Below are 25,952 nucleotides of genomic sequence, written 5' to 3'. Positions count from 1 at the left end.
TGGTTCCAGGAAGTTGGAGTTACAGGTGCGAACCATTTCATGCCTTATACTGATTTGAAAAATACTTTGTGGCCCAGGCTAACCTCACATATACAGCAACGCTCTTATCTCAGACTACTCTGAGTGCTGTGATTTACTGGTGTGTAACACTCAGCCTAGTTAAGTGTAAATATTTCCTTTTGTCGTTGTTCTGATTTTTAGAGACAGTTTCACTAAGCATTCCTGGGTGTCCTGGAACTTATTATATAGACCAGGTTGGCTCCAGACACTCACACACATCCACTTGCCTCAGCCTCCAGAGCACCAGAATCAAAGGTGTGCACCACAAATGCCTGGCTAAGTGTAAATCATTCTAAAATAAGACATAAAGGGGAGAACTGATGTTGCCCAAAAGTTAATTGCTCCTCCTCCTCCCCCAGCTCCTGCTGTCCTCCTCTTCCAAGAGAGATTTAATATTTGAATAACAATGGAAAGACTTCAGAGATCATTTAAGAACCCCGGAGAATGGAATGTTAATCTAAGATTCGGGAGTAGGCTTCCGGGATTTCTATTCCGAAGAGAAAATAAGGGAGTGAAAAGGTAATTCAGATACTAGATTTGCAAATATTATTACTGGGAAAATGGGGCAAGTCTGTCTTTGAAGGAGACTTTGTAGTATAAGGTGAACAATGGTTAGCTTTGGCACTGAAATCTACTTGGGTGGATAGAGAGACCGTTAATTAATATAAGGATTTTCCAACACATTTTGTGGGGGTAGAGAAATATAACATTTCAGAAGAAAAATCTCAATGTCATATCTGGGTTATTAAGCTCTTTCTGTGACATTACTGCTTATCTTTAGCCTTCTTTAAAAAATTTACTTATTTTCCTGTGGGTAGCCAAGGAGTCTAGAGGAAGGCATTGGTTCCCAGGAGATGGAGTTACAGGCACATGCACATGCTGGGAACCAAACTCAAGTGCTGTGCAGGAGCTGTAGCTGCTCCTAGCTGCTATAGTTTCTGTCTAGGTTACTCTTACCCTGGGCTAATTGGCTTTTTGACATTTCTTTGCTTGTCATTTTCCCCACAGGTATCCAATTACCTAATCTTAAAGATCCAACCGTTCTCCCATTACTCTATTCTGTTTCCAGTTCTAGAGTTTTAGTAACCTATGTATAAAGATTAAGAAGCTCTAGTTCTTTGCTGTTTTCTGTTGCCCTGGAGGCATTTACACAAAGCCCTAGAAAATAGCTAGTGCGATTCGTAGCTATTCCTAGTATTTGGTCTGCACAGCCACAAAAAATGAGGTAGCAATGTAGCAGATGTCTGGCTTTGAGAACCAAATGGATTTGCACTGTGCTCCACCTCTTGTTCTGGACAAACCAACCTACTCTTTCTGAAGTGGAGGGGAAGTTGATCATCAAGGCATGATTGCATATATGGGCACTTGGGAGGCAGAGGCAGGTGGGGCTCTCTGAGTTCAAGGGCAGCATAATCAGGTGGGTCAGCACAGTGAGACCCTGTCTCAAATAAAGTATGATTTTTTAAAAAATAGAGGATCCTGAAGGTGGTTATGGTATATTGTAAAGTCATGTCTTTTTTCTTAAAATTTTCTTTGCATTTTTATTTAGTGTACATGTTTAGAGGTGTGGGGGTAGGCTTACAAACGCCACTTGGTACTCATAGAGATTAAAGGACTACTTGTAGGACATTTCTTCTCCGTGCGAAAGGCATTGCAGAACTGGTAAGCAAAACAGCCACGAGAAAAACCCTTCAGCACCCACTGTTATTAGTGCTCTATTTGGTTTCTGAATTATTTTTTTTAAAGTTTCATGTACTCCAGGGTGTCTCTACCTTAGCTAGTAACCAAGGATGACCTTCTAGAAGCCCTAATCCTGAGCCTGCACCTCCACTGCGCGAGGTGACGGAGCCTTCCCCTACCCAGCGCTGAGGCTGGGTGCTGTGCTCAGTGCTCTGCGAGCCAGGCCAGCATTACACCAACTCCGCTACACCTTCAGGCCTTGTTTCTGAGTCTCCTCTCTTCCTCTCAGTTATTCCACTCATTATTTTATCCTAAATAATTTTTCCTGATTAGCCATAATCTTAACTTCTTGTCTCTTCTTACTCATAAACCACTCCTCAGAGTTATTTGGAAAGGAAGTTTCTGAAAACTGGGCAGGGTCCAGCGAGCTTGGCAGTTTTTGACCTTCACGATCGTTTTCTTACCGAGAGGACAGGTATTGGGGGTTCAAACAATCCGGTGTGTGAAAAGGTCTTGCGCCCCGCCGAACAACTCGGGACCATCGTTAAATAAGAATGGGACAATCTGGGCCACGACGGGCTGCGGAGTCTCTATGACCATCGGAGATGTTCGAGGCTTGAGCTGGCAACACCCATTTATTTGCCTCAGACTCGAGTCCAGGTAAAGGCTTAACGCGGTCACACAGCGGAGCGGCGGAAGGCAAAGCAAAGCTGCTCCAAATCTCGTGAGCTGAGGTTCCTAGCGGGCGGGGAGCCGGAAGTCTCGCGAGATGACCGGGTTTTCCCGCGAAAGAGAAGCGCGCGGATTTCTTGCGCCGTGGGGCGTGCGAGCCGGCCGTGAGTGCTGCACTGTGAGGAATTAGCTCGCGGCGTTTGAGACGACTGGACTCCGGCCGGTGTCAAGCCATGCCCGCGGAGCCGCCGGCGAGCAGCAGCGGTGAGCCGGTGGCGTGGAGGCTGCATCCCGGGCAGGGAGCTCGCCGGGGTCCGGGCTAGGGGGAAAGGCGTGAGCAGGAGCCGCCGGCGACCTCGTCTGCTTGGTGGCACGGAAGGGTTTCCACAAGTCTGCCTTACACCTCTCTTCACGACCTGGGTCCCGGCAGATGGGCTTTGTCACCCAGACGCTATCCGAGGCTTTTGCTTCACATGCAACCGGGAAGGGATGAGGACGGCTGTGGCTTTCGGGAAGTTGGAACTTAGTGGTTGCACCTTAGATCCCGTTCTGAAAGCCCCCCATCCTCCCTTAGGGCCCTTGGCTCCAGAAATGGCTGAGCAGACGGAGCCCGCAGTGATTACTCCAGCCATGCTGGAGGAGGAGGAACAGCTCGAGGCTGCGGGACTTGAGAAAGAGCAGAAGATGTTGGAAGAGGTAATGAATGCCCCGAGACCGGAGGCGCTCCCCGGCTTCCCCACCCCCACCCCACCCCACCCCCACCCCTGGCGTTCCTGCTCCCCTTGCTTGGCTTTTCCTTGAACTTCAAAGCAGCCCTGGTCACTTGGCTTTTCCGTACTTGTAAAGAGGAAATCATGGCATGTGCTTTGAATGATAGGTTTCTGAAGTCTTGATAGGTTTTCTGAGGTCTTGGAGTAGATTGCAACTTATCTTGAGTGAACGTTTCAAATTGCTTTTCTGACTACTAAGATTTAGCCGAAGTCACTGGTGAATGTTTACTTTTGCCGTCTTTATTTGCTTTTTAAATAGGTTTTCTCAACGTATGCCTAGTGGCTAACATTATTAATTTTACACTATTAATCTTTAATACCCAGAGTCGTAATGTACGTACTACTAGACAGAGATGTTAGAAGTTGACATCAATCAAAGGCTGGGCTGTAAGCTAGGTCTCCTCATTCCCTTTCCCTCTATTTTTCTGTTGGGTTTGTTTTGAGACACCCTAACCCTAACCCAGGGTCCCCCTGCCTAGCTTCCCAGTGCTGGGATTACTGGAGTGTTCCATCATTCCCTGCTCCTAAGGATTTCTTAGCAATTTTATTAGTTTGCTGCCTAAGTGATCAACTTGTTTTAGTTTTCTATAAGTAAGATTCTTTAGCTAAAATTGAGGTGTATGTTTTTGTGACAAGTTACAGTATTTATAGTTTCTATAAAAAGAGTCTTTTAAAACTTAGTAAAAGCAGCTTTTAACATTTGGCAAGTTTAGTTCTTGATTAGTACTATGAAGTCCCATCCTGCTGCCTAATTATTCCATATGCAAGAAAAGGTTCTTAAATCCTTCTTAGTTTTTTTCCTTGCATTTATTTCATCCTGTCAATAGAATATGAATTCTCTTTGGGATTTTTAATCTTAATTTTGTAGCTCAGGCAGGGCTGGAACTAGTTCCTCTTTTCTGGCTTGCATTCTTTTTTAAAAACATTTTTCCCTTTATTATTCTGAAGTGTGTGTGAGTGTGTGAGATATGTTTCATTTGAGTTTGGAGTAGCTGCAGGTGAGTTTGGCGTTAGAAGAAGCTGTCATAGCAGGAGTGCTGGGAAACAAACCCGACACCTCTGCAGGAGCAGATGTGCTTACCTGCTGAGCCATCTTTCCAGCCCAGATTATTTTCACAAATGAACAAACTGAGCCAGTTGATCATAAAGTAAATGTGCCAGATCCAGCTTCAGCAGGGTTCAGGTCCCAAAGGGGTGTAGAGTCAGCAACAGAAGGAGACTGACACTATCTAAAGACAGATCAGGCAAGACAGCTGCTTTATTGAATGAAGACTTTACACCTTTTATACTTTGTTTGCACAGTAGCTGAGTAACAGGTGATGTTGAAAGTGGACTTAACTATTCCAAGCGATGAATGATCTCGTTAGGTTCAGCAAGATTCTAAGTCCCTGTTTTTCTCTGAGGTTCAGCAACCCGTTACATTGCCCCTTGCAGGCTCTCAGCCTTTGTGGTCAGGAGGTCCCAGACATAGAGTCCTGAGAAACCAACCAGAAGAAGACTTTTCATTCCTCGGGGCAGTGTTTGCACCGTGGAGCACAATAAGCACGGGGTTGTTTCCTCCCTGTGTTCCCATGTGCTTTAGTCTTACAGTGTGGGCCTGTTCTCCTCACTTCTCTCCCCAAAGGGAAGTTCCTGGTATCTTATTCTTCTTCCATTACGCCCTACCATCCTCCTTCAGTGGGCGCTCCTGTATATGGGGTGGGGATCAGCCAGTCTAACCTCTTAACAGAATCTGCTCCTCGTAGGGATACCTTTCTTCCTGTAAGTCACACACTGGGTGACTCAGTTGTGGACACTGTCCTATACTCAGAAATAATTCTTGCCCCCCCTCAACTGCCAAGGCCCCAGCCTCTGGGCCTCGATTGTTTCTCTCAGTTGTGTGCTTTCATCCTTGGGAGCAGGTGTAAGTGCCTACGAGTGTCTGGAACCATCTTGCAGTTGATAAATCTTTACAATCTTTGCTCTTGGTGCTGAGGGGCACAATGGGGGTTCTTGTGTGGGAGTAGGCAGAAGTAATCATGCTGGGTGGTTCCACAGTGCAGAGACTTTTCCCCAAAGAATTATTTTGTTTAGAGAGATTGCCATTCTATACGTTTACACACTACCAAAGTTCATACAAAATTCCCCCAAAGGAAAAAAGCATAAGGAGACTCCCATAACACACAGTAACAGTCATCAGAGATGAATGGGAAAGGATGCTGCAGAATTGTGGTCCACAATCTTGATATGCTGGGACTTTGTCAAGCAGCAGTGGTCTCCAGATGGTCCACGCTGTCAATATTGAAGTCAAATTTCAACTCAAGCTGTGTCCAAGTTCCCTTTCCTTGAAAGGAGACATACTATAACGGAATATTGAACTAACTAACCATAAATAGAAAGCCACTTAGTTTAGGAAATAATCCATCCTAAAACAAGTGATGAGTCACATGGTTCACGTTACATATTTAGTATGTTAGTGTTCTTCCATATTTATTTGTGTGTTTATGGTGCACATGAAGGATGAACAGAAATTGATGTTAACATTCTAGTTGTTTTGTGACTAGTTCTTTTTTTTCCCCTCTGAATAGGAATGGGGGCATAATAGTTCTAGTTAGCCTCAAACTATTGAGGCTCTAGCATTGTTAAACCTTGATGATGGTTTATTAAGAGTAGGGTCACACCTAGGCCTCAAGCCCTTGGGATGTGGCGGCTTGAGGATCAGATGTTCAAGTCATCCCTACATGGGTCACCCTCAGCTGTGTAGCTATATAGGGAGTTTGGGGAGGGGAAGCCTTAGCTATATGATAGTCTGTCTTTAAAAAAGAAACAGTGGTGGTGGTGGTACTTCACACCTATAAGTTAAGGACAACACTTGTGAGACTGAGGCTGGAGAATTGCTGCAAGTTTGAGACTATCTTAGGTTGTATAACAAAACCCTTTATCAAAAGTAGTCACTGGGTTATAGAGACCTGCTGTCCAGGATTGTTCTCAGTGCTCACATGGTGACTTATAACCATCTATAACTCCAGTTCCTAGGTGACCCAACATCTCTATCAGAACTCCATAGGTAGCAGGAACGTGTGGTACGTACACACATAATACACACATATACATGCAGGCAAAAACAGTCAAACACATAAAATAGTTTTCCCTACCCCTAAAATAAATCTTAAAAATCATGCTACACGTGGTGGTGCATGCATACCTTTAATCTCAGCACTTGTAGTTGGGGTGGGAGTGGGGCAGAAGGCAGACTAGCCTGGTCTATGTAGCAAGTTCCAGACAAGTCACTTAGAAAGATCTCAAAACAGAAGATAGAAAAGGTCAGGTTTTATTTCCAGTTTTATTCATTGACTCATCATCTACTTTATGACGTAGATAGTCAATTACATTTTAAAAATTGTAGAGCTGGGGAAGTGGGTTAGTGATTAGGTGTTAATTGCTCTTGCAAAGATTCTGAGTTTGAGTCCAGAACCCATGTCAGGTGGCTCATAAATATCTCTCTAATTACAGCTCCAGGAGATCTGACATCTCTGGCATCCGTATGCACCTTCAGTCTTCTCAAAGACAGAACTTTAATTTCCAGCACACACATTGTAGCTCACAATCCTCTATAACTCCAGTTCAGGGGATCCACCTGGCCTCTGGATCCCAGGCACACAAGTGGTTCACAGACATGATACATGTAGATAAAACATCTGTACACATAAAGTTAAAATAAATTAATAAATAAATGTTATATAAAAGTAATATAAAAAGTAGAGGTTTGTAGTTCAAAAGTGTATGTGACATGAAACCAATGTCTAGCTGGCTGTGGTGACCCATGTATAATCCTACTATCTGGGAGGTAGAGGCAGGAGAGTCAATTCAAGGTCATCTTCTGTTAACATAGTAAGGTTGAGGTGAGCTTTGACTCTTAAAAGAAAACTAAAGCATTAAGGCAGAACTCTGGGGAATACAAAATGCTGGCAAGGGATAATAAGACATGAGCAGTACAATATGTATATTGAACTTTGAAGAGAGCTTTATACTGATCAGATCACTCAGCTGGTAAATTGTTGAGTGTACAAGACTGACAACTTAAACTGGATCCCCAGGACCCTTGTAAAGGTAGGAAAGAATTAACTTCAATGTTTCTTTTACTCTTCACAAATGGGTATGAATGCAGGTCTGCAAATGTCCACACATGTTGCCTGCATACAGATAGATAAATTAGAAAGGTTTATTTTGGTGTCGCTGTTCTATTCCAAGTTTGAGGGACTGAAATTGGTGATGAAATTCTTGAAGGCTGAATCTCCAAGTGACCGAGGGCATCATATAGTACAGGTATTGGGGTTTGTTTTTGTTTTTTGTTTTTTGAGACAGGGTTTCTCTGTGTAGCCCTGGCTGTCCTGGAACTCACTTTGTAGACCAGGCTGGCCTTGAACTCAGAAATTGCCTCTGCCTCCCAGGTGCTGGGACTACAGGCGTGCGCCACTATGGCCGGCTGGGTTTTTTTTTTTTTTTTTGAGATAGGATCTTATGTAACCCAGATTGCTTTTGAATTCCCTATATAAATAACAGTGGCTATCCTTGAACTCTTGATTCTCCTTCATCAATCTCCTGAGTACTGGGATTAAAGGCATAGGCCACTGTGTCTGGATGACAGCAATTTTAAAGTTATGAAAAGACATGGTAGCCCCTGGCCAGTGAGAGTTTTGTTTGTTTTTGATTAGCCTAAAAGTTATAAATTTCATATGGTAGTTTTCATACATGCCATATACTTGTGAATTTCTCTCCTCCTATTCTTCCCTCACCCTCCTTTTAGTGGTTGACGTTCTTTGGGTTTGGTTTTTATTCTAATTATATTTTCATTGCTTTGTTTAATTTATTTTGAAATGGGGTCTTGTGTAGTTAGGCTGGTGCCTAACTTGCTGTGTAGGATGGCCTTGAATGATATTTGTGCTTTAATTTAGTATCATGGAATATTTTTCTTTGGATAGGCTCGAAAGTCTTGGGACAGAGAGTCCACTGAAATTCGGTACCGCAGACTTCAGCATTTGCTTGAAAAAAGCAATATCTACTCAAAATTTTTGTTGACTAAAATGGAACAACAGCAATTGGAGGTATGTATGTATGATTAACTAGAAAATAGGTTAGAAGCATTTTGGAAACAGCTTTTTGAGGTATAAATTAGAACAGTTAAATGTAGAGATTTCAAGTTTATTCTGTGAGGTTCTTTGTGTTTTTTTGGTTTTTTGTTTTTTGTTTTTTGTTTTTGTTTTTTTGTTTTTTTTTTTTGAGACGGGGTTTCTCTGCATAGCTCTGGCTGTCCTGGACCTCACTCTGTAGACTAGTCTGGCCTCGAACTCAGAAATCTGCCTGCCTCTGCCTCCCAAGTGTTGGGATTAAATGCGTGCGCCACCATTGCCTGGCTATTTGAGTTTTAAAAATTTTTTATTTTATGTTAATGATTTTGTGTGTGTGTGTGTGTGTGTCTGCGTATTTGTATGTGTATATATCATGGGCATGCCAGAAGAAGGTATTGGATCCCCTGAGATGAGTTACAGATGCTTGTGGGCTACCATTTAGGTGCTGGGAATTGAACCTGGGTACTGGAAGAACAGCCAGTGCTCTTCATAGCTGAGCCATGTCTCCAGATCTTGTTTTGACCAGTTATGTACAGACTTGTGTAATTGCCAACATAATGTTCATTTTCATTCCAAAATGTACTCTTGTGATATCAGCAAACTTAGGACTCTCACTATTGATTACTGTATTATAGTATTTTATATATGGATCTTTGGTTTCATTTTGTTTTCTATCATATAATTCCTACCACAGGGTATTTCCACAGTGGTATCTTTTTGTATGCTGATATGTTAACACATTGTTGGACTCAGAATTGGGGGTTAGTCACTTACAAGCTGAAACAGGATTAGAGGTGTACACCAACTTCAAAGAAAGTTGTTAGTTGATCACTTGTCAATCATTCATACCTGTGTTATGAAGCCCCAAAGAGGCATGAGAGCGTCCATTTATGGCTCTTTCTGTTTGTGTTTCCTAAGTACTGTGATTATCCATACACCATCGTTGCAATTACTTTCCCTCTTCTCCTTCCCTGTATTGTCTTTCTTTAGCAGTATTAGGGATTAAATCCAGTGTTAGGGTCATCTCAGATGCTAGGCAAATACTCTGAGTACTCTGAATACGCAGAACCCTATACATACAGTTTCTATTTTAGGATACAGATAATACCTGGGAAGGCTACCACGATTGTAGGAATATACCCATCAAGTTTTTCATCCTGTCCATCTTCATCTATTTCTACACTGCTGCTATGTTTTCAAATATTACAGACTTATTTGCATTTTTCTTGGTGATCTTATAGCACATTTGAATATCTTTCATGTTTGAAAATCTTCCCTTCATAGTTTTTTTTTAAGATTTATTTATTTTTTATATGTGAGTACACTGTAGCTATCTTCAGATACTCCAGAAGAAGGTGTCAGATCTCATTACAGATGGTTGTGAGCCACCATGTGGTTGCTAGGATTTAAACCCAGGACCTTCGGAAGAGCAGTCAGTGCCCTTAACCGCTGAGCCATCTCTCCAGCCCCCTCTTCATAGTTTTTAAAGAAATTTTTTTAATTGTGGAGTTGGAGAGATGGCTCAGTGGTTAAGAGTACTTGCTATTCTTGCAGAGGAGCTGGGTTTGGTTCCCAGCCCACATGGTGGCTTGCAACCATCTTTAGGCATAAATAAGGTGTACATATATAGGATTAAAGGTATGTGCCAGCTCATCCTCCTAATAAGTTAAAAAAAAACAATAACGATAATTGCTTTTGAAGAATTCTTTTCTGGCCTTTGAGTTGGTTCAATGGGTAAAGTCAGTAATCCTGAAGACCTGAATTTGCTCTGTGACACTCACATGGTAGAATAATATTGCCCCCTGAGAGCTGTCTGACTAATCACGTCATGGCACAGGTACCTCCCCAAATAAGCAGATAAAAATTAATACAATTTTTTTCTTTAGTATTTTAGTTCCCTTGTGTGATTTTTTTTTTTTTCAAATTTCATTGGCTTCTAGCTTTTGTTTCTCACAAGATTTAATGCAAGATTTAAAGAAAGTTAGCTACCTACTTGAACCTCATTACCTTTTAGACCATTTGCCAGAGTGTACTTGTCCCAATCACAATGATCAACTAAGACTTTACTACATTTGCCAAAGGTTTTTCTTTTAGAAAGATTTGTTCAAATCTTTGTTGTAAAGTAACAAACACAAAATGAAATAAGTCTTTAGCTTAATGAGTTACAAGACAACTTCTGTTTTAGCCATCTCTTAGAGTGATATGAATCTGTATATATATATATATATATATATATATATATATATACACACACACACACACACACACACACACACGTATCTTCCTTAAAATGGAAGATACAGGACCAGTGAGATGGCTGAGAAGGTAAAGCTGTTTGATCTCATACCTGGCGACCTTCATTTGATCATCAGCCCCATGTAATTAGAGTATCATAGATGTTCACATATACACAATAAAATGAAATTTTGTTAAGATTAATTATAAGGTAAATATGGCATAGCTTTTGCTTTATGAATAACTTTGTCTTCTTCCATGCACTGCTTTGTAGGACTGACTGACTTTTTAGCCCATTTGTTTCAAATGGGCAGATTGCTTTACCAATTTATTCTTTCTGGTGGTTGTCTTATGGCTTTGCCCTCGGACTTAGAAGGACTTAGTCTGAAGTCTGAGAGGCCAGCTTTCTCTGCATCACAGTTCTCTCTGGTACTAGGTCTTGGAGATATTATCAGTTTTCAGTTTTGAATTTTATCTCATCTCAGATTGTTTGTCCTTGAGATTGAACTCAGACTGTGAGCTGAGCAGTCAGAACATTTTCTTCTCAGAGCTCACTGTCCTTTTGAAAACTATTGTCTAGCTGGGCGGTAGTGGCGCACGCCTTTAATCCCAGCTCTTGGGAGGCAGAGGCAGGTGGATTTCTAAGTTCGAGGCCAGTCAGGGCTACACAAAGAAACCCTGTCTCAAAAAAACAAAAAAAAGAAAGAAAAAAACCTATTGTCTAGTGTATCGGATCTCTATCTAGTTCTGTGTGGAGGAAGAGGGTAAATCTGTTTCCTATAATCCCATAAAGCCTAGAAGTAAAAGTTACTGTTTTTAACTGTTTAGTAATTTTTTTTATTTTGAATATATGATGGTGTAATTGTAATGTATATTTTTTGTCACATGTCCTAAGGAAAAAATTTATCTTACAGGAACAGAAGAAGAAAGAGAAGTTGGAGAAAAAAAAACGGTCATTAAAAGTTACAGAGGTAATATAAGCCAGGATTTTTCCTTTTAGTGCTGTGGATTGGTCTTGAATGTGTTAAATACACGATCTACCACTGAAAGATTCAGTCCTTTTGAGAAAATTGTTGCTTATTTCATCATCTACTTAATTTCAGATTTATTCTTCCATTGTCTTTTTAAAAAAAACTATTATGTGTATGTGTATGTTTTTTATTTTGTGTGTAAAGTACACCATGTGTGTGGAATGCCCCTGGGAGCTGGAAGTGCATGTTATATATTCAGCTTGTCCATCTGTTTGGTGTTTGTTTGTTTTAATTTTCAACAATTTAAAAGTTTTCTTAATAGGTAGTGTATCTTAAAGTTGTATTTTTATTTCATGAATACGAGTGAGTGGTTCTGTGTATACACATATGTACACATGTGTGTGTGTGTGCATTCATCACATGTGTACCTGGTATTTGGAGAGGCCAGAATAGGGCAATGTATTCCCTAAAGGTGGAGTTATAAATGTTTGTGAAATGCTAGGTGGGTGCTGGGACTTGAACCTGGAACTTCTGGGAAGAAGGAGCAATACTCCTAAACACTTAGCCATTGTTCTTGTTCCCTTTTAATTTTTTTTTAAAAAATTACTTTTATTTTTAATTATCTTTTCATTTTTATGTGTATTTGTGGTGTCTGTAGGCGTATGAATATTCACATGTGTACATGTATGAAGTCCCAAGGTTGTCTGTTTGGAGGCTTCCTCGATAATTCTTCCATGTTCATGAGTCAGAGTCTCAGTTGAACCTATAGCTTACCAGTATGTTCTGACTAGTTAACCTGCTTTCTCCAGGGAGTACTAGAATTCAGTGGGGACACTATGCTTACCCAGCATTTACATGGGTTCTTGATCCAAACTAATTTTCACACTTAAAACTCTCCAGGCATCTCCCTAACTCTTTTTTTTTTAACATAATTATTAGTGTTTTGGTTGTATTTATCCCATTATCCTATTTATCCACTTCCATTGAGTCCCTTCTTCCTAACATGATGTCTATTTGTTTTTAAGACTCACTGAGTTTCGTTTGTTTGTTTGTTTTGTATGTGCGCATGATAAATAGGTTATATTACTGGCTTCAAATTCACAGAGATCTGCCTGCCTTTGCCTCCTGAATACTGGGATTAAGTATGTGGGACTACCACTTTAGGTAGTGTTTATATTGTTATTTTTATAATGTATGTATGTTATGTGTGTATAAGTATGTATATATAAAACACATTTATAAAACATTAAACACACATACACACACATATACAAATACCCACCTATGTTTGAGTGATCATAGAGTATTAGAATAGGGCATTGGATCCCCTAAAGCAGTTATGTCCTGCCCAGTGTGGCTTCTAGGAACTGAACTCTGATTGTCTGCAAGAACACGAAGTGTTATTAACGATTGAGTCATCTTTATAGTCCTTGATCAATACCTTTTATGTAATGCTATGCCTCATATATACATAAGCAAAATGATCATGAAATTACAAGGTTGATCATCTGGTTAGTGAATTCTATGCCAGCTAAGGCTATATAGTGAGAATATCTCCAAACCAACAAACAAAAAAGCCAAACTGTAATAACATAAGGATCCTTAGTAAAAATAATATCCTAGGGTTTTGAGAGATAGCTCAGCAATTAAGGGCACTGGATGGTCTTCCGGAGGCCCCTGGGTTCCATTCCTAGTACCCACATGGTGGTTCTTTTGTTCTATTTTTTTCTGGCTGTCTTGATGCTTGCTCTGTAGACCAGGATGTACCTGCCTTTTTTTCTTAAGTGCTGGGATTAAAGGCATGTGCCACCTTGACCTGGCTCACTTTCGTGGTTCTTAACTGTCTCCAGTTCTAGGGGAATCTGATGCCCTCTTCTGTTATTAGCATAGGGGTGCATAGGGTGCACAGATGGACGTGTAGGGCAAACATTTAAAATCAATAAGAAATAGTAATATTCTAAACCTTTGTTTTGTAGGGTAAAAATTTAACTGATGGAAATGAAGAGACTCCAGGTAAATTGACTTTGTTCCAGCTTGAAGGATGTATGTTTGCACTTCTGTTTTTAGCTGCTATTAAAAAGTCAAATGGTTTTGTTTTATAGTCATGAAAAAGAAAAGAGGAAGAGAAGATGAATCTTACAATATTTCAGAGGTCATGTCAAAAGAGGTAATAATATGAGAAGACTACATGTATTTGATGTTGGCTAAAATCTACTGTTGGTTTTACTTTAAAAATATATTTACTTGTGGGGTGGTAGTGGTGCATGCCTTTAATCTCATCATTTTGGTGGCATAGGCAGGCAGATTTCTATGAATACAAAGCCACTCTGGTCTATATAACAAAAATGTATTTACTTAACTGGATTTGGTGATAAATGATTTTTAATTCCAGCAATTGGGAGGTAGAGACAGGTGGATCTCTAGTTTCAAGGCCAGCCTGGTCTACATTGTTCCAGGCTAGATAGGGCCTATCTTAAGTAAAAGAGATTTTTTAAATTTTATTTGTATGGTTTTTTATTTGTATGGTTTTTGTCTACTTAATATGGATAGTGTCCTCAACCCAGGAGAGAACATCAAATCCCTAGGAACCAGAATTACAGAAAGATTATGAATTACCACGTGAATATTAGGAATTGAACTTAGGTTCTCTGGAAGAGCAATCAGTTCTCTTAACCACTGAACCATCTCTCTAACCCTAATGTTGGTATTTGTTGTTGTTATTAATACAGAGTCTTGGTGTATAAATCAGGCTGGCCTCTTAACTTAGGATTCTGTTGCCTTTGCTTCCCGAGTGCTTTGTTTACAGTAGTGTGCAGTTACATCAACCTTCATCATATGTTTAAGTATCAAGTGGATTTTAATGAAATTATAATATTCTTGTAGAGCAAGTAGAATAGAACTTTCTGGTGTATAGGAACAGTGTTGGAGATGTGTAGACTACTTTGTGTGGGGCTAAGAAATGCTCATGCAGAAGAATGTCACCACCCATTTGTTGAAGGAATCCATGAATCTTGTGCATGAAGACCTGAAGAGGGCCTGAGTTCCTTGGAGCTGTAGTTAAGGATATTTATGAGATGCCTGGATTATTATACGTATACAGGGATCTGAATTCTGTTGCTTATGATTGTATACTAATCTTTCTTAGTTTTCTAGTCATTTCCCTAGTTAATTAATTAAGGCAGGATCTTACCGTTTAGCTTTGGCTAGCTTTGAATTTGCTGTGTAATAAAGCTGGCCTCAAAACTTACTGAGATCAACGTGTCTCTTCTGGTGTTAAAGTCAAATACTACTCCCAGCTCATGCTTTAAAGTATTTTCATTCCAGTTCTTGTCTCTGAGCTCTTGCTTCTTCACAACAAACCTCAGCCCCCCTTTTTTCCTCACAATGTTGGCTAATAATCCTGTGGCCTATCTTAGCCAGCCATGCATTAATGCATTCACCACTGTTCACTATAAAAGACAAATTAAGGATGAGAGTAATTTACCTGGATCATGCTGGTGGAGCTGTGGAAGTAGTAGTCCTTTGTTTTGTTTTATTCTTTTGAGGCAGTTTCTTTGTTTAACAGTCTTGGCTATCCTGGAACTTGCTTTGTAGTTCGAACTCACAGAGATCCTCCTGTTTTTGCCTCTTTAGTGCTGGGATTAAATGCATCATGCATCACTAGAGCATGTAGAAGTGGTAGTCTTATACACTATTAATTTTTATTTTTCCAATCTTATAGGAAATTTTGTCAGTGGCTAAAAAACATAAGGATAATGAGGTAAGATTTATAAATTGTATTACTTTTTGTGTCTCTGTATGAATACGTATACGTGCCATTTGTTACAGAGCTCAGAAGAGTAGGTTGATGGCAGGGTCCCTTACCTGCTATGCCGTCTTGCTGGCTTTTTTGGCATTTTTGTTTGTTTGCTTGTTTTACATTAATTTAGTTATGGAATTATGGCATGCAGGTGTCAGGATAACTTACAGAAATTACTTATTTTTTTTATCATGTGGGTCCCCAGGATTGAACTGGTCAGATCATTCAGCATCAAGGTTGCTAGCAAATGTTGAGCCATCTTGCTCCTTCTAACATTTTTAACAGGAGTTCATGTCATTTTGAATCTGGTATGGCCAATTATCTCAGGTGAACCTGGAGGATTCTTTTCTTTTCTTCTCTCTCTCTCTTTTTTTTTTTTTTTTTTTTTTTTGGCTTTTGGGCTTTTTGGCTTTTTGAGAAAGGATTTCTCTGTATAGCCCTGGCTGTCCTGGAACTCACTCTGTAGATCAGGCTGGCCTTGAACTTAGAGATCTGCCTGCCTCTGCTTCCCAAGTATCGGGATTAAAGGTGGCAGACTAAAGATATGTGCCCCCACTGCCTGGTGAAGAAGGCTTTTCTAACTGGTAAAATCTATAATTGATTAAGTTGTCATTGAGTTTCAAAAATAGATATACATTGTCATTTCCTTTTTAAAGATTTTTTTTTTATTTATGTGTCTACAATAAGCATGCATTTGAGTACGGGAAAAGGCCATAAAAGCGATCTCCCAGAGCAGGACCAGAGGAGGGTCCTGGCGAGTGAATTCTGTTCTTCTGCAAGATCTTCTGACTATGAGGACCTAAGCTCTCTCCAGCCCCGGCAACTTTTTTTTTTAATGACTTCACATTTATATAGGAAAAGGAATTATGAGATTGTGACTGCATATAGATTTTATTCTCTAGGCCTAGTAACTACAGTATTGTAGATTGTGTTACACATTTCCTCTTGAAACAAAAGTTTCATGCATGATGCATGTGTGTGCCTCAGTGTACATGTGGAAGTTAGGACAACTTTAGGGTCAGTGGTTCTCCCATTCTAACTCAGGTCTCCAAGCTTGTGCAGCCAGCACCTTTACCTACTGAGCTATGCCACCAGCCTGTTGCATTTTCTGATAAATAGTGAACATAGTAGCATTTAATATCAAGACTTTAATTAAATATTTCTCTTTACAGGATGAAAGTTCTTCCAATACTAATCTTTGTGTAGAAGATCTTCAGAAAAATAAGGATTCAAATAGCACGATTAAAGATAGATTGTCTCAAACCGTTAGGCAGAATTCTAAATTATTTTTTGACCCAGTTCGGCAGTGTAATGGACAACCTGTACCCTTTCAACAACCAAAGCATTTCACAGGAGGAGTGATGAGGTGGTACCAAGTAGAAGGCATGGAATGGCTTAGGGTAATGAGTGGTTTTCTTCTTTTTTAATTCTTTCTATTACTTTGTGTCTGTGTGGGGATTAGGGTATGGGCCACAGCACATGTTTATATATCAGAAGATGATTTTGTGGAGCCTGTTCCCTCCACCTTTATGTGAATATTTTACAATTGAATTTAGCAGACTTGCATACCAAACAATTTTATCTGCTCAATTATCATGCCATTCAAAATTTTATCATCACCATCTTTATTTGGTGTGTGTGTGTGTGTGTGTGTGTGTGTGTGTGTGTGAGAGAGAGAGAGAGAGAGAGAGAGAGAGGTGTTGACTCATGTGCTACCATGGTGTATTGTTTGCATGTGACTTTGGAGTTGATTCCACTTTGAGGATCCTGGGGATTGAATATGGTGTGGCCTAGCATGTGTAGTAGGGATTTTTATCTGCTGAGCACTTGGCACCATTTTTTGTTTTTTAAGACATTTTGTGTCTTTGTTTAAGGAATTTTTGTTTTTGTTTGAAAGAAGCAAGTTTCATTTAACCGAGGCTGGTTTGGAAATGGTAAGCCAGGAAAGAACTTGAACTCCTGGCTCTGCTGCATTCATTTCTTCAAGTGATGGCATTGCATTCCCTATGAAACCTGTCTCAAATTGTCATTGCATATAGCTAGCATGCAGCAAGAGTTCTCTGCTAGCTGGTTCAGGAGCTTGTGGGGATTGTCCTATGTTGTAGGGCTGCAGGGATTGCAGGAGTATGTGCTCTGCTGTCCACTTTTTATGTGTGTTTGGGTTTCCTAGATCAGTTCCTTAGACTTAAGCACTGAGCACTTCTCCCATTTCCTGCTTTGCTATGTTTTTAAGACACAGTTTCACCTTATAGCTTTGGTTGACCCAGGGTCTACTACATACTTAGGTTAGGGTACTCTTAAATTTAGAGGTTTACCTTCTGCTTCCTGAATACTGGGGATCAAAATTGTGTGGTGCCACTCCTGATCTGAAGTTTTTTAAATTTTTGATACTGCTTATGGATTCTTTTCTCTAGTAACTAAGTAGCATGATATGCCACTATTTAAATTGTTCTGTTTTAGTGTAAAAGAAATATTTGCATTTTTTAACATTATGTGTGTGATGGGGTGGTGCATGTGCACCTTGTACTTTTGCAGTGATTGTCTGCATAATAAGCCTTAGAGTACATTGGATCCTTTGTGGCTGGAGCTCAGGTGATTGTGGAATGGTGTTGGGATTTAACTGGGCTCCTTTGGAAGGGAAGCAAGTGCTCCTGGCTGCCGAGTGATCTCTCTAGTCCCTTGGGTCTATTTTCTGAGTGTTTTAAAGTGGAAATTTTAAATTGTAAAATGACTGTTAGATCTTCAACACTTTCTATGCCTTGATAAAGGACTTCTCATAAATTAGAGTTTATTTTATTATGTTAGATCATAGTTTTGATTATGCTTTTCAAAATGAAGCCTTTGTTAATTCAAAAAATGTTTGTATTAACAATTATGTATTATATATTCCTTTGAACAGATGCTTTGGGAAAATGGAATTAATGGCATTTTAGCAGATGAAATGGGTTTGGGAAAGACTGTCCAGTGCATTGCTACAATTGCATTGATGATTCAGAGGGGAGTACCTGGACCTTTTCTTGTTTGTGGCCCTTTGTCAACGCTTCCTAACTGGATGGCTGAATTCAAAAGATTTACTCCAGAAGTAAGATTTTTAAAGATTTATTTATTATATAAAAGTACACTGTTGCTATCTTCAGATGCACCAGAAGAGGGCATCAGATCTCATTACAGATAGTTGTGAGCCACCATATAGTTGTTGGGATTTGAACTCAGGACCTTTGGAAGAGCAATTGGTGCTCTTAACCGCTGAGCCATCTCTCCAGCTCCAAGATATATTCTTTACATTAATATATTTAATATATTTATTATATGACATAATAGATCACTCAGAAACTGAAATGAGTTTTATATACATTGTTTTTGACTTGACTTAGTAGGACTGTTCTTTAATTTATATAAGAATTGGGATTGATAGTCTGATACATTTTGCTGAAATTTTCTTTAAATTGTTTCTGGGGTTTCATAAATTATTTCATCTGAGTCAGATCTACAAAAAACTTTTTGATGTCTTTATTTTTCTGCTTGTTTTTGAAACACAATTTCACTCTGTAAAGCCCAGCAGTCCTCAGATGGGTTTTCTAGTCTGCTTCCTCATCCAGTTGACTGCTAATTATTCCATGTTTTTTCTTCTTATTTTTAAAATCATGTTTAAATGTTTACCACATGAGTGCCTGGGGCCAGTATAGACCATCAAATCCCCTGGAACTAGAGTTACAGTGAACCATAATGTAAGAATTGGGAACAGAAGCAGGTCCTTCCTCATTATTTTAATTTATTTATTTTATGAACATTGGTGTTTTGCCTGCATGTATGTCTGTGAGTGTGTTAGATCTTGGAGTTATCGACAGTTGTCAGTTGTCTCTCATGGGTGCTGGCATTTGAACCTGGGTCCTCTGGAAGAAGAATAAGTGCTTGCGTCTTACCAGTGGATCCATCTCTCCAGTCCCACCCACCTCATGTGTATTGTTACATATTTCCCCTAATACATACTATTACCCCTATAATATTTCTCGTATGTGTCAGCTTATAGAATAACAAGTTCTGAATTACAAAAGAATTAGTATTTGGGCTTGTTTGTAAGTTATTGTTTTCAACTTAAACAAGTACTGCATGTGCATGCTATTGTACCTACATCCTTGCCTTATGAGAATATATTCCTGAAGTAGTTTGCCATCTGCTTCATAAACCTTTTTGGTTTTGTTTTTGTGGGTTTAGGGGTGCTTTTTTTGTTTTTTTGTTTTTTTGTTTTTTTCATTTTTTTTCCCCTTATGTTAGTCATGATTTGTTAAGTTAACTTAGTCATAGGAAAATAGAACTAAAATATTCTTTGAGAAAGTGACTTGTTCTGTATTTTCCAAATCCTTTATATTTTACTTTGAATGAATATACCCTTGTAGATTCCTACTCTCCTGTATCATGGAACCCGGGAGGAACGCCGAAAATTGGTAAAGAATATCCACAAACGACAAGGGACACTACAGATTCATCCTGTGGTAATCACATCATTTGAAATAGCTATGAGAGACCAGAATGCCTTACAGGTACAGATGGTTGCTTTGTAGATCATTAGTCAGATTTTTAATTCATATTATTACCATCCAATAACGTTTGTCTTATTGTGGTTGAAGTATTAGATGTATTTTGCATTTCCTTTAGATACTGGAGACGAAAGATTATAATTAAGGTTGATGTCTATTAGTAGAGTTATTGGCATTTTAAGCTGTGACCATGTTAAAGATATTAGAATTGGTCACACATTAATGTAAATATGCTGTAAATTTGAGATATGTAGTTGGAATTTATTTATTGGTTTAGTTTTATTTGAGTATGAAAAACCATTTTTGTGTTGTCTTTTAGAACTGTGGATGGTACTCCATCTTTTTCTTCATTGTTTCAGTTGATAATTCATTAATGTCCATGTTTTATTATGCCATTAATTGCCTTTCTTTGTCACCTACTCCATGTGAATTGTGTATAGTTCTCTGCGTTTTCTTTTCTGGTCTGTACTGCTCATTCTGATTAAGTTCATCCTTACCTTTTTCCTTTGTCTTTTTGGTTTTTCAAGACAGGATTTCTCTGTGCAGTCCTGCCTGTCCTGGAACTCACTTTATAGACTAGGCTGGCCTTGAATTCTGAGGGATCTGCCTGCCTCTGCTTCCTGAGTGCTGCAATTAAAGGCATGAGCCACCACCATGTGGCTTTGTCTTTGTCTTTTTAAGATGGGGTCTGTACATAGCCCTGACTGTCCTGAAAGGACAGTGTCCCACCACTGCCCAAGAAAAGTACCATACATGATGGTTTCAACATGACATCAAAACATGGAGTTCTAAGTGCAGTAGTACTGTCTAATGGATTCACAAGTAGTGTTTATCAAACTTCCATTAGTATGTGTGGTATTGTTGAATGTGATTGACAATAGCCATACTTCTATAGTTTTTTTTTTTTTAAAGATTTATTTTCTTACTTTGTTTATTATGAGTACACTGAGTCTTCAGACATACCATAAGAGGGCATCAGATCCTATTACAGATGGTCATGAACTGTCGTGTGGTTGCTAGGAAGTAAACTCAGGACCTCTGGATGAATAGTTAGTACTATCTTTCCTCATGGATGTAATCTCAGTTCTCAGAAGGTAGAGGCAGGATTGGTGTTGTTTGGGGATAGTGTAGACCATATATTTATATCCTTTCTTTAAATACACACTTGCACACGCACACACACACACACACACTGAACAAAGAGTTTTCTTTACAGCAAACATATTTGTAAAAGAAAATAATATAGACATGGTAGCACATCTTTAACCCCAGTACCTGGCAGGCAGGGGTAGGCAGATCTCCGAGTTTGAGGCCAGCCTGGTCCACAAAACTAGTCAGCAATATATGGTGAGACCTTGCCTCAAGAAGTAATATATGGAGTACTTGTAATTCTAATGGGAATTCTTTTGTGGGAAATAACTGCTATTGAGATAACAGCTATAATATAAACACAACTCAGACCACATTCTGTTTTGTAACTTGTTTCCTGATTTTTTTTTTACATTTATTTATTTTATGTTTATGAGTACACTGTCTCTGTCTTCAGACACACCAGAAGAGGACATCAGATCTCATTACAGATGGCTGTGAACCACCATGTGGTTGCTGGGAATTGAACTCAGAACCTCTGTAAGAGCAGTCAGTGCTCTTAACTACTGAGCCATCCCTTCAGCCTGTAATTTGTTTCTTATTTAAATATGTAACTTGAAGACTTACGTTTTATCCCCACTATACCTTGCCTATATTGACAGTAAAGCTTCCTTATCAGTTTCTTTTGCCAGTGTTGAAGATAATTTGCTTTTCCACTGAGCCATTGAATTATTGCCAGGATTTTATTTTTAGTGGGTAATGGGCAAAAGTTTTAATGCTTATTTGTTACTTACTCAAGTTTCATCTCATCCCCCTTGGTTTTTCTCTTGTCTTTCACTCATTGATTTACAAAGACTGTTTTGTATTTTATGTTGCACTTTTAAATAGATGTTTTATAGTGGGAGATTATTCAGATTATTTGGCTTTCTATGTTATCACAAAAGTAATCTCCTTTGTTATCATTTTTCATTCTGTTGGGAATTTACTATATAATTTAAAAATGTATCTCATTTCATGTATTTTTATCTAATCTAGATAATACTTTTAGAAAAAGGAAATGTATAAAGGTTTTTATTTGATGTGTATGGGTGTTTTGTCTGAATATGTATTTATCCCTGGTATATGCCTGGTGTCCTCTGGAGACAGAAGAGAGCATTGAATGCCCTGGGTTTGGGGTGACAGAGCCTCCATGTGTGTGCTTGGAACCTAACCCAGATGCTTTGTCAGAGTAACAAGTCCTCTTAACTATTAAACTATCTCTGGCTACCTACTTCTTTTCTTTTAGATATCTGATTCTAGAAATCATGAATATTTCTATTTTGTTACAAAATAACTTAGTTGGAGTTTTTACTTGCTTGATCAACATAAAAGGAAGGACAAGTAAGTGAGAGAACAGTTTTTAGGACTTTACAAATATAAATATGTGGTGTTTTTTGAAAATATTAATTGCTAAATTTGATTTCTGAAGATAGGAAACACCTAAAGTCAGTGAAGGAAGTTGAGGCATATTATCAGATTAAAATAATATCAATCTTATATAATTCCAAAAATGTTTTAAAATTTTGGAGCAAGCTAGTCTCGGTGCTCAGGCCTTTTAATCTTAGCCTGATGAGGAGGCAAAGGCAGATGGATCTGAGATCCAGGCCAGTGAGGAATATGTAGAGATAGATACCTTGTCTAAACTAAAGAGAAAGCAAAAAAAAAAAACAAGTAGTAAGTTTGGAGTACATGTAACTAATGGATGGTTCCATTCCTTTATCCTTTATTAGTAGTAGTATTATTGTTATTGTTATTATGTTGATGCCGGTTTTTCAGGACTCTAATGGCATGTGGCAAAGCAATAGTAACACATGATATTGGGGATTTCCGATGAGCTGTATTTTAAGAACATAATACCCATTGAGTTTTAAAATTTAACTTTATGACACCAGGAGAAAAGAATAATTCTAGTAGATAGTAAAATGACATTTAATGAAGTTCAGTAGATGCCCCTCACAAGAACTTTTATAGGTATAAGAAATATATCTAGGAAAAAATTGTGAGATTGATTCTTAAAATTTCTTTCCTCAATTCATTTTCTAGCATTGCTATTGGAAATACTTAATAGTAGATGAAGGACACAGGATTAAGAATATGAAGTGCCGGCTAATCAGGGAGTTAAAACGGTTCAATGCTGATAACAAACTTCTTTTGACTGGTACTCCCTTGCAAAACAATTTATCAGAACTTTGGTCATTGCTAAACTTTTTGTTGCCAGATGTATTTGATGACTTGAAAAGGTAGGTAAGGCAGTTGTTACTTGTTTTATGTCTTCTTAAAACCTCAAAATATCTGTGTTCTAAGCTGAAACTGACTCCTTTCTATTGGTAGCTGAACGTGAATGACATTTTAGCAGTTTTTTTGTGCTATATATTATGTGTTCTACTTTTGACAGAATATATGTGAGAGAAGATAAAGACTTAAAACATTCAGATTGATTAAAAGAAAACAAAAATAATCCTATAAGGGGCTGGGAAGATGATGCAGCACGTGTAGAGCACCCAATCTGAAGGTCTGAATTCAGTCCTGCAAGCCTGCCCCAGTGGGAGGAGGCAGTGGCGCGTGCAGTGTGCTTTCCTCCCTCCCTGAGTCATGGCACGTGTGTGCACTCCTTCCCCAATCAATACATGCACATAAACAACAACAAATAAGAAAGAACAGTCAGAGAAAAACGTGAACTTCTAAATGCTCACGAGATTATCGGCCATTGATTTTTGCTTTGTAAGATACTTTCATGTGGATAATTCCATTTCACAGAATCGTCCAGGCAGCTTACATATTCTTTATCTCAGAAGAAAACCTGCACAGAAGTTTTTAAAAATATGACTAGCTAGAACCAGAGAAAAATTGTAAGAGTCTCAATTTCAACTTAAAACTTTTATTGTTGGTATTACAATTTAAACTTAAAATTATATTTTAAAAACATTTTCTGAAAATAATATCTTCAGGATGGAAAAAAGATGTATGCTAAATATGTTCTTTGGACTAGAGATGTAGCCCAGTGAAAAAGAGCTTCTGCTTAGTGTACTTGAAGCCCTGGGTTCTATTTTTAGCAGGACAAATGAGAAAAAAGAAAGTATAGTATCATTTGTATTTGTCTTGTATATGATTTGACTTTTTTAGAAAAATATCCCCTTTTAGATTTCAACACAATTGCTTCCTTTTTATTTGGATGAAGTCTTAATTTTATTTAAAAATAAAATTGCCTTTTGAATTCTTGGAACGATGTTCCTGTTTCATAATACACAAGTTAATATGAAATTTATGCTGTGTATAATGCCATATGCCTGTAATATGAGCACTTTGGGATGGAGAAGGTCAGGAAGACCTGGAGTTCATGGTCACACTCGGCTCTACCGTGAATTTGAGTCAGACTGGCCTGAATGAGAACCTCTTCCCCTCCCCCAAATATACATGTATATGTATGAAATTGTAAATATGTACTATGTAGTATAGTTGAATTCATGTGATAGGTTAACTTGTAATTTTCTTTTACAGCTTTGAGTCTTGGTTTGATATCACTAGTCTTTCTGAAACTGCTGAAGATATTATAGCTAAAGAAAGAGAACAGAATGTCTTACATATGCTGCACCAGGTACCAAATCTCCTTACTCTGCTCAATTTATACTTAAAAGTAAATTAGGAATTTAGAGACTTGAATTTTGTAGAAGAGACTTGGAAAATAATAATCCTTTTGCATCATCGTCCTTACCAGTGCACTTGTATTGTTGTCCTGTCACTTTGTCAGCGTGTGCTTATTTATTCTGGGAAGGAAATAATTTTTCATTAAAAGATTAAAGTTTTTCTGTGTCAGTATTTAGTACATTACGTTTTATTTGCTTATTTTTTAAGACAGAGTTTCACTATGTAGATATGCCAGGCCTCACTATATAGACAGGGTAGCCTTAGACTCAGATTTGCCCGCCTCTGGAGTCTGGGATTAGTGCTAGTCAGGCATGTTGGATTTCAGTTATACTTTAGTATCCTGCTGTTCTGCCCCACTATACTTATGGTTTTATACCATTTTTCTTGTATCAAAAATAAATTTAAGATATCTGTACTTTTTCCTTAGAAGGAAATTCTAGGTTAAAAATTTTCTGTTAAGTTTTCATTGCCTTTTATCTGAATTATTAGATTACTCTTCACCTATATTTTGGGAGTGTGTCCCAGATAAGCACTCTGCCACTGAGCAATTTCCCCAGCGAATTACATGAGCTTTGAAAACAAGCAATTGCTCTTCAGAAAGAATTTATATATTCACAAAAATTACACAGGACCAAAAACTTTAAAAATGAAGCTAGTTGAATCTTCATATACAAATTTTGAGGATTAGAAATCTTTTAGCATTGAAGAAAAGTTGATAAACCCAGCCTTAACCTCATTAGCACGCCAAAGAATTGAGATACTCTTTGCTTCTGTTGTTATTATTACTTGTTCCAGCCTCTTTCTCAATTCTTAATGTGTGTTATGAGTAACTTACTGGTTTATATGATGTAAATATTTTCTTTCTCTTTCTCCCCTCCCTGAGACAAGGTTGCTTTGTAGACCAGATTGGCTTCTAACGCAGATCTCCCTGCCCCTGCCACTGGGATATTAAAAGTAAAGAAAGGCTATTTGTGTGAACTTGTAACGGTATCTTTGTGTGTGTGTGTGTGTAAGTGCTGGTCTGGTATGAGGAACTCTCAAGGAAATATATCAGTCTTTTTAAACTTAATAGGAAGAAAGGGTAAAGGGTATTTAGAGTTGAGTGTTCCTAAGGAGAGAAAAAGATAACTAATGTTCATTTTTAATTGTTCATGTTTAAATTTTAGATTTTAACACCTTTTCTATTGAGAAGACTGAAGTCTGATGTTGCTCTTGAAGTCCCTCCTAAGCGAGAAGTGGTTGTTTATGCACCACTTTGCAATAAACAAGAGATCTTCTATACGGCTATTGTGAACCGCACAATTGCGAATATGTTTGGCTCTTGTGAGGTAATTGTGAATTTGAAG

At 38.5% G+C, this 25,952-nt stretch overlaps 2 protein-coding genes and 1 long non-coding RNA gene across 3 annotated transcripts in view; 2 read left to right on the top strand and 1 right to left on the bottom strand.

The window, feature by feature from the left end:
* Nucleotides 1–2,059, top strand: part of Tbc1d12 (TBC1 domain family member 12) — an 87,701-nt gene extending 85,642 nt beyond the window's left edge. Inside the window, exon 14 of the mRNA XM_052186428.1 lies at nucleotides 420–2,059. The gene's annotated coding sequence lies outside the window, so the exon portion shown is untranslated. The remainder of the gene's footprint in view (nucleotides 1–419) is intronic.
* Nucleotides 1–2,293, bottom strand: part of LOC127687634 (uncharacterized) — a 40,049-nt gene extending 37,756 nt beyond the window's left edge. The window contains exon 1 of the long non-coding RNA XR_007978440.1: nucleotides 2,205–2,293. This is a non-coding gene — a long non-coding RNA (uncharacterized LOC127687634). The remainder of the gene's footprint in view (nucleotides 1–2,204) is intronic.
* Nucleotides 2,294–2,547: 254 nt separating this feature from the next.
* Hells (helicase, lymphoid specific) overlaps nucleotides 2,548–25,952 on the top strand; it is a 38,137-nt gene continuing 14,732 nt past the window's right edge. The window contains exons 1-13 of the mRNA XM_052186412.1: nucleotides 2,548–2,676; nucleotides 2,987–3,108; nucleotides 8,144–8,266; nucleotides 11,440–11,496; nucleotides 13,473–13,509; nucleotides 13,599–13,663; nucleotides 15,218–15,256; nucleotides 16,468–16,695; nucleotides 18,195–18,377; nucleotides 19,693–19,836; nucleotides 23,005–23,201; nucleotides 24,460–24,556; nucleotides 25,773–25,934. Of these exons, the coding sequence (XP_052042372.1) occupies nucleotides 2,646–2,676; nucleotides 2,987–3,108; nucleotides 8,144–8,266; nucleotides 11,440–11,496; nucleotides 13,473–13,509; nucleotides 13,599–13,663; nucleotides 15,218–15,256; nucleotides 16,468–16,695; nucleotides 18,195–18,377; nucleotides 19,693–19,836; nucleotides 23,005–23,201; nucleotides 24,460–24,556; nucleotides 25,773–25,934 (1,485 nt within the window). The 5' untranslated portion in view covers nucleotides 2,548–2,645. The remainder of the gene's footprint in view (nucleotides 2,677–2,986; nucleotides 3,109–8,143; nucleotides 8,267–11,439; nucleotides 11,497–13,472; nucleotides 13,510–13,598; nucleotides 13,664–15,217; nucleotides 15,257–16,467; nucleotides 16,696–18,194; nucleotides 18,378–19,692; nucleotides 19,837–23,004; nucleotides 23,202–24,459; nucleotides 24,557–25,772; nucleotides 25,935–25,952) is intronic.

This window comes from Apodemus sylvaticus, chromosome 1, assembly GCF_947179515.1.
Source record: "Apodemus sylvaticus chromosome 1, mApoSyl1.1, whole genome shotgun sequence".
Taxonomy (NCBI): domain Eukaryota; kingdom Metazoa; phylum Chordata; class Mammalia; order Rodentia; family Muridae; genus Apodemus; species Apodemus sylvaticus.
Note: the sequence above shows the minus strand (reverse complement) of the source record. Positions and strands in the feature narration are given on the sequence as shown.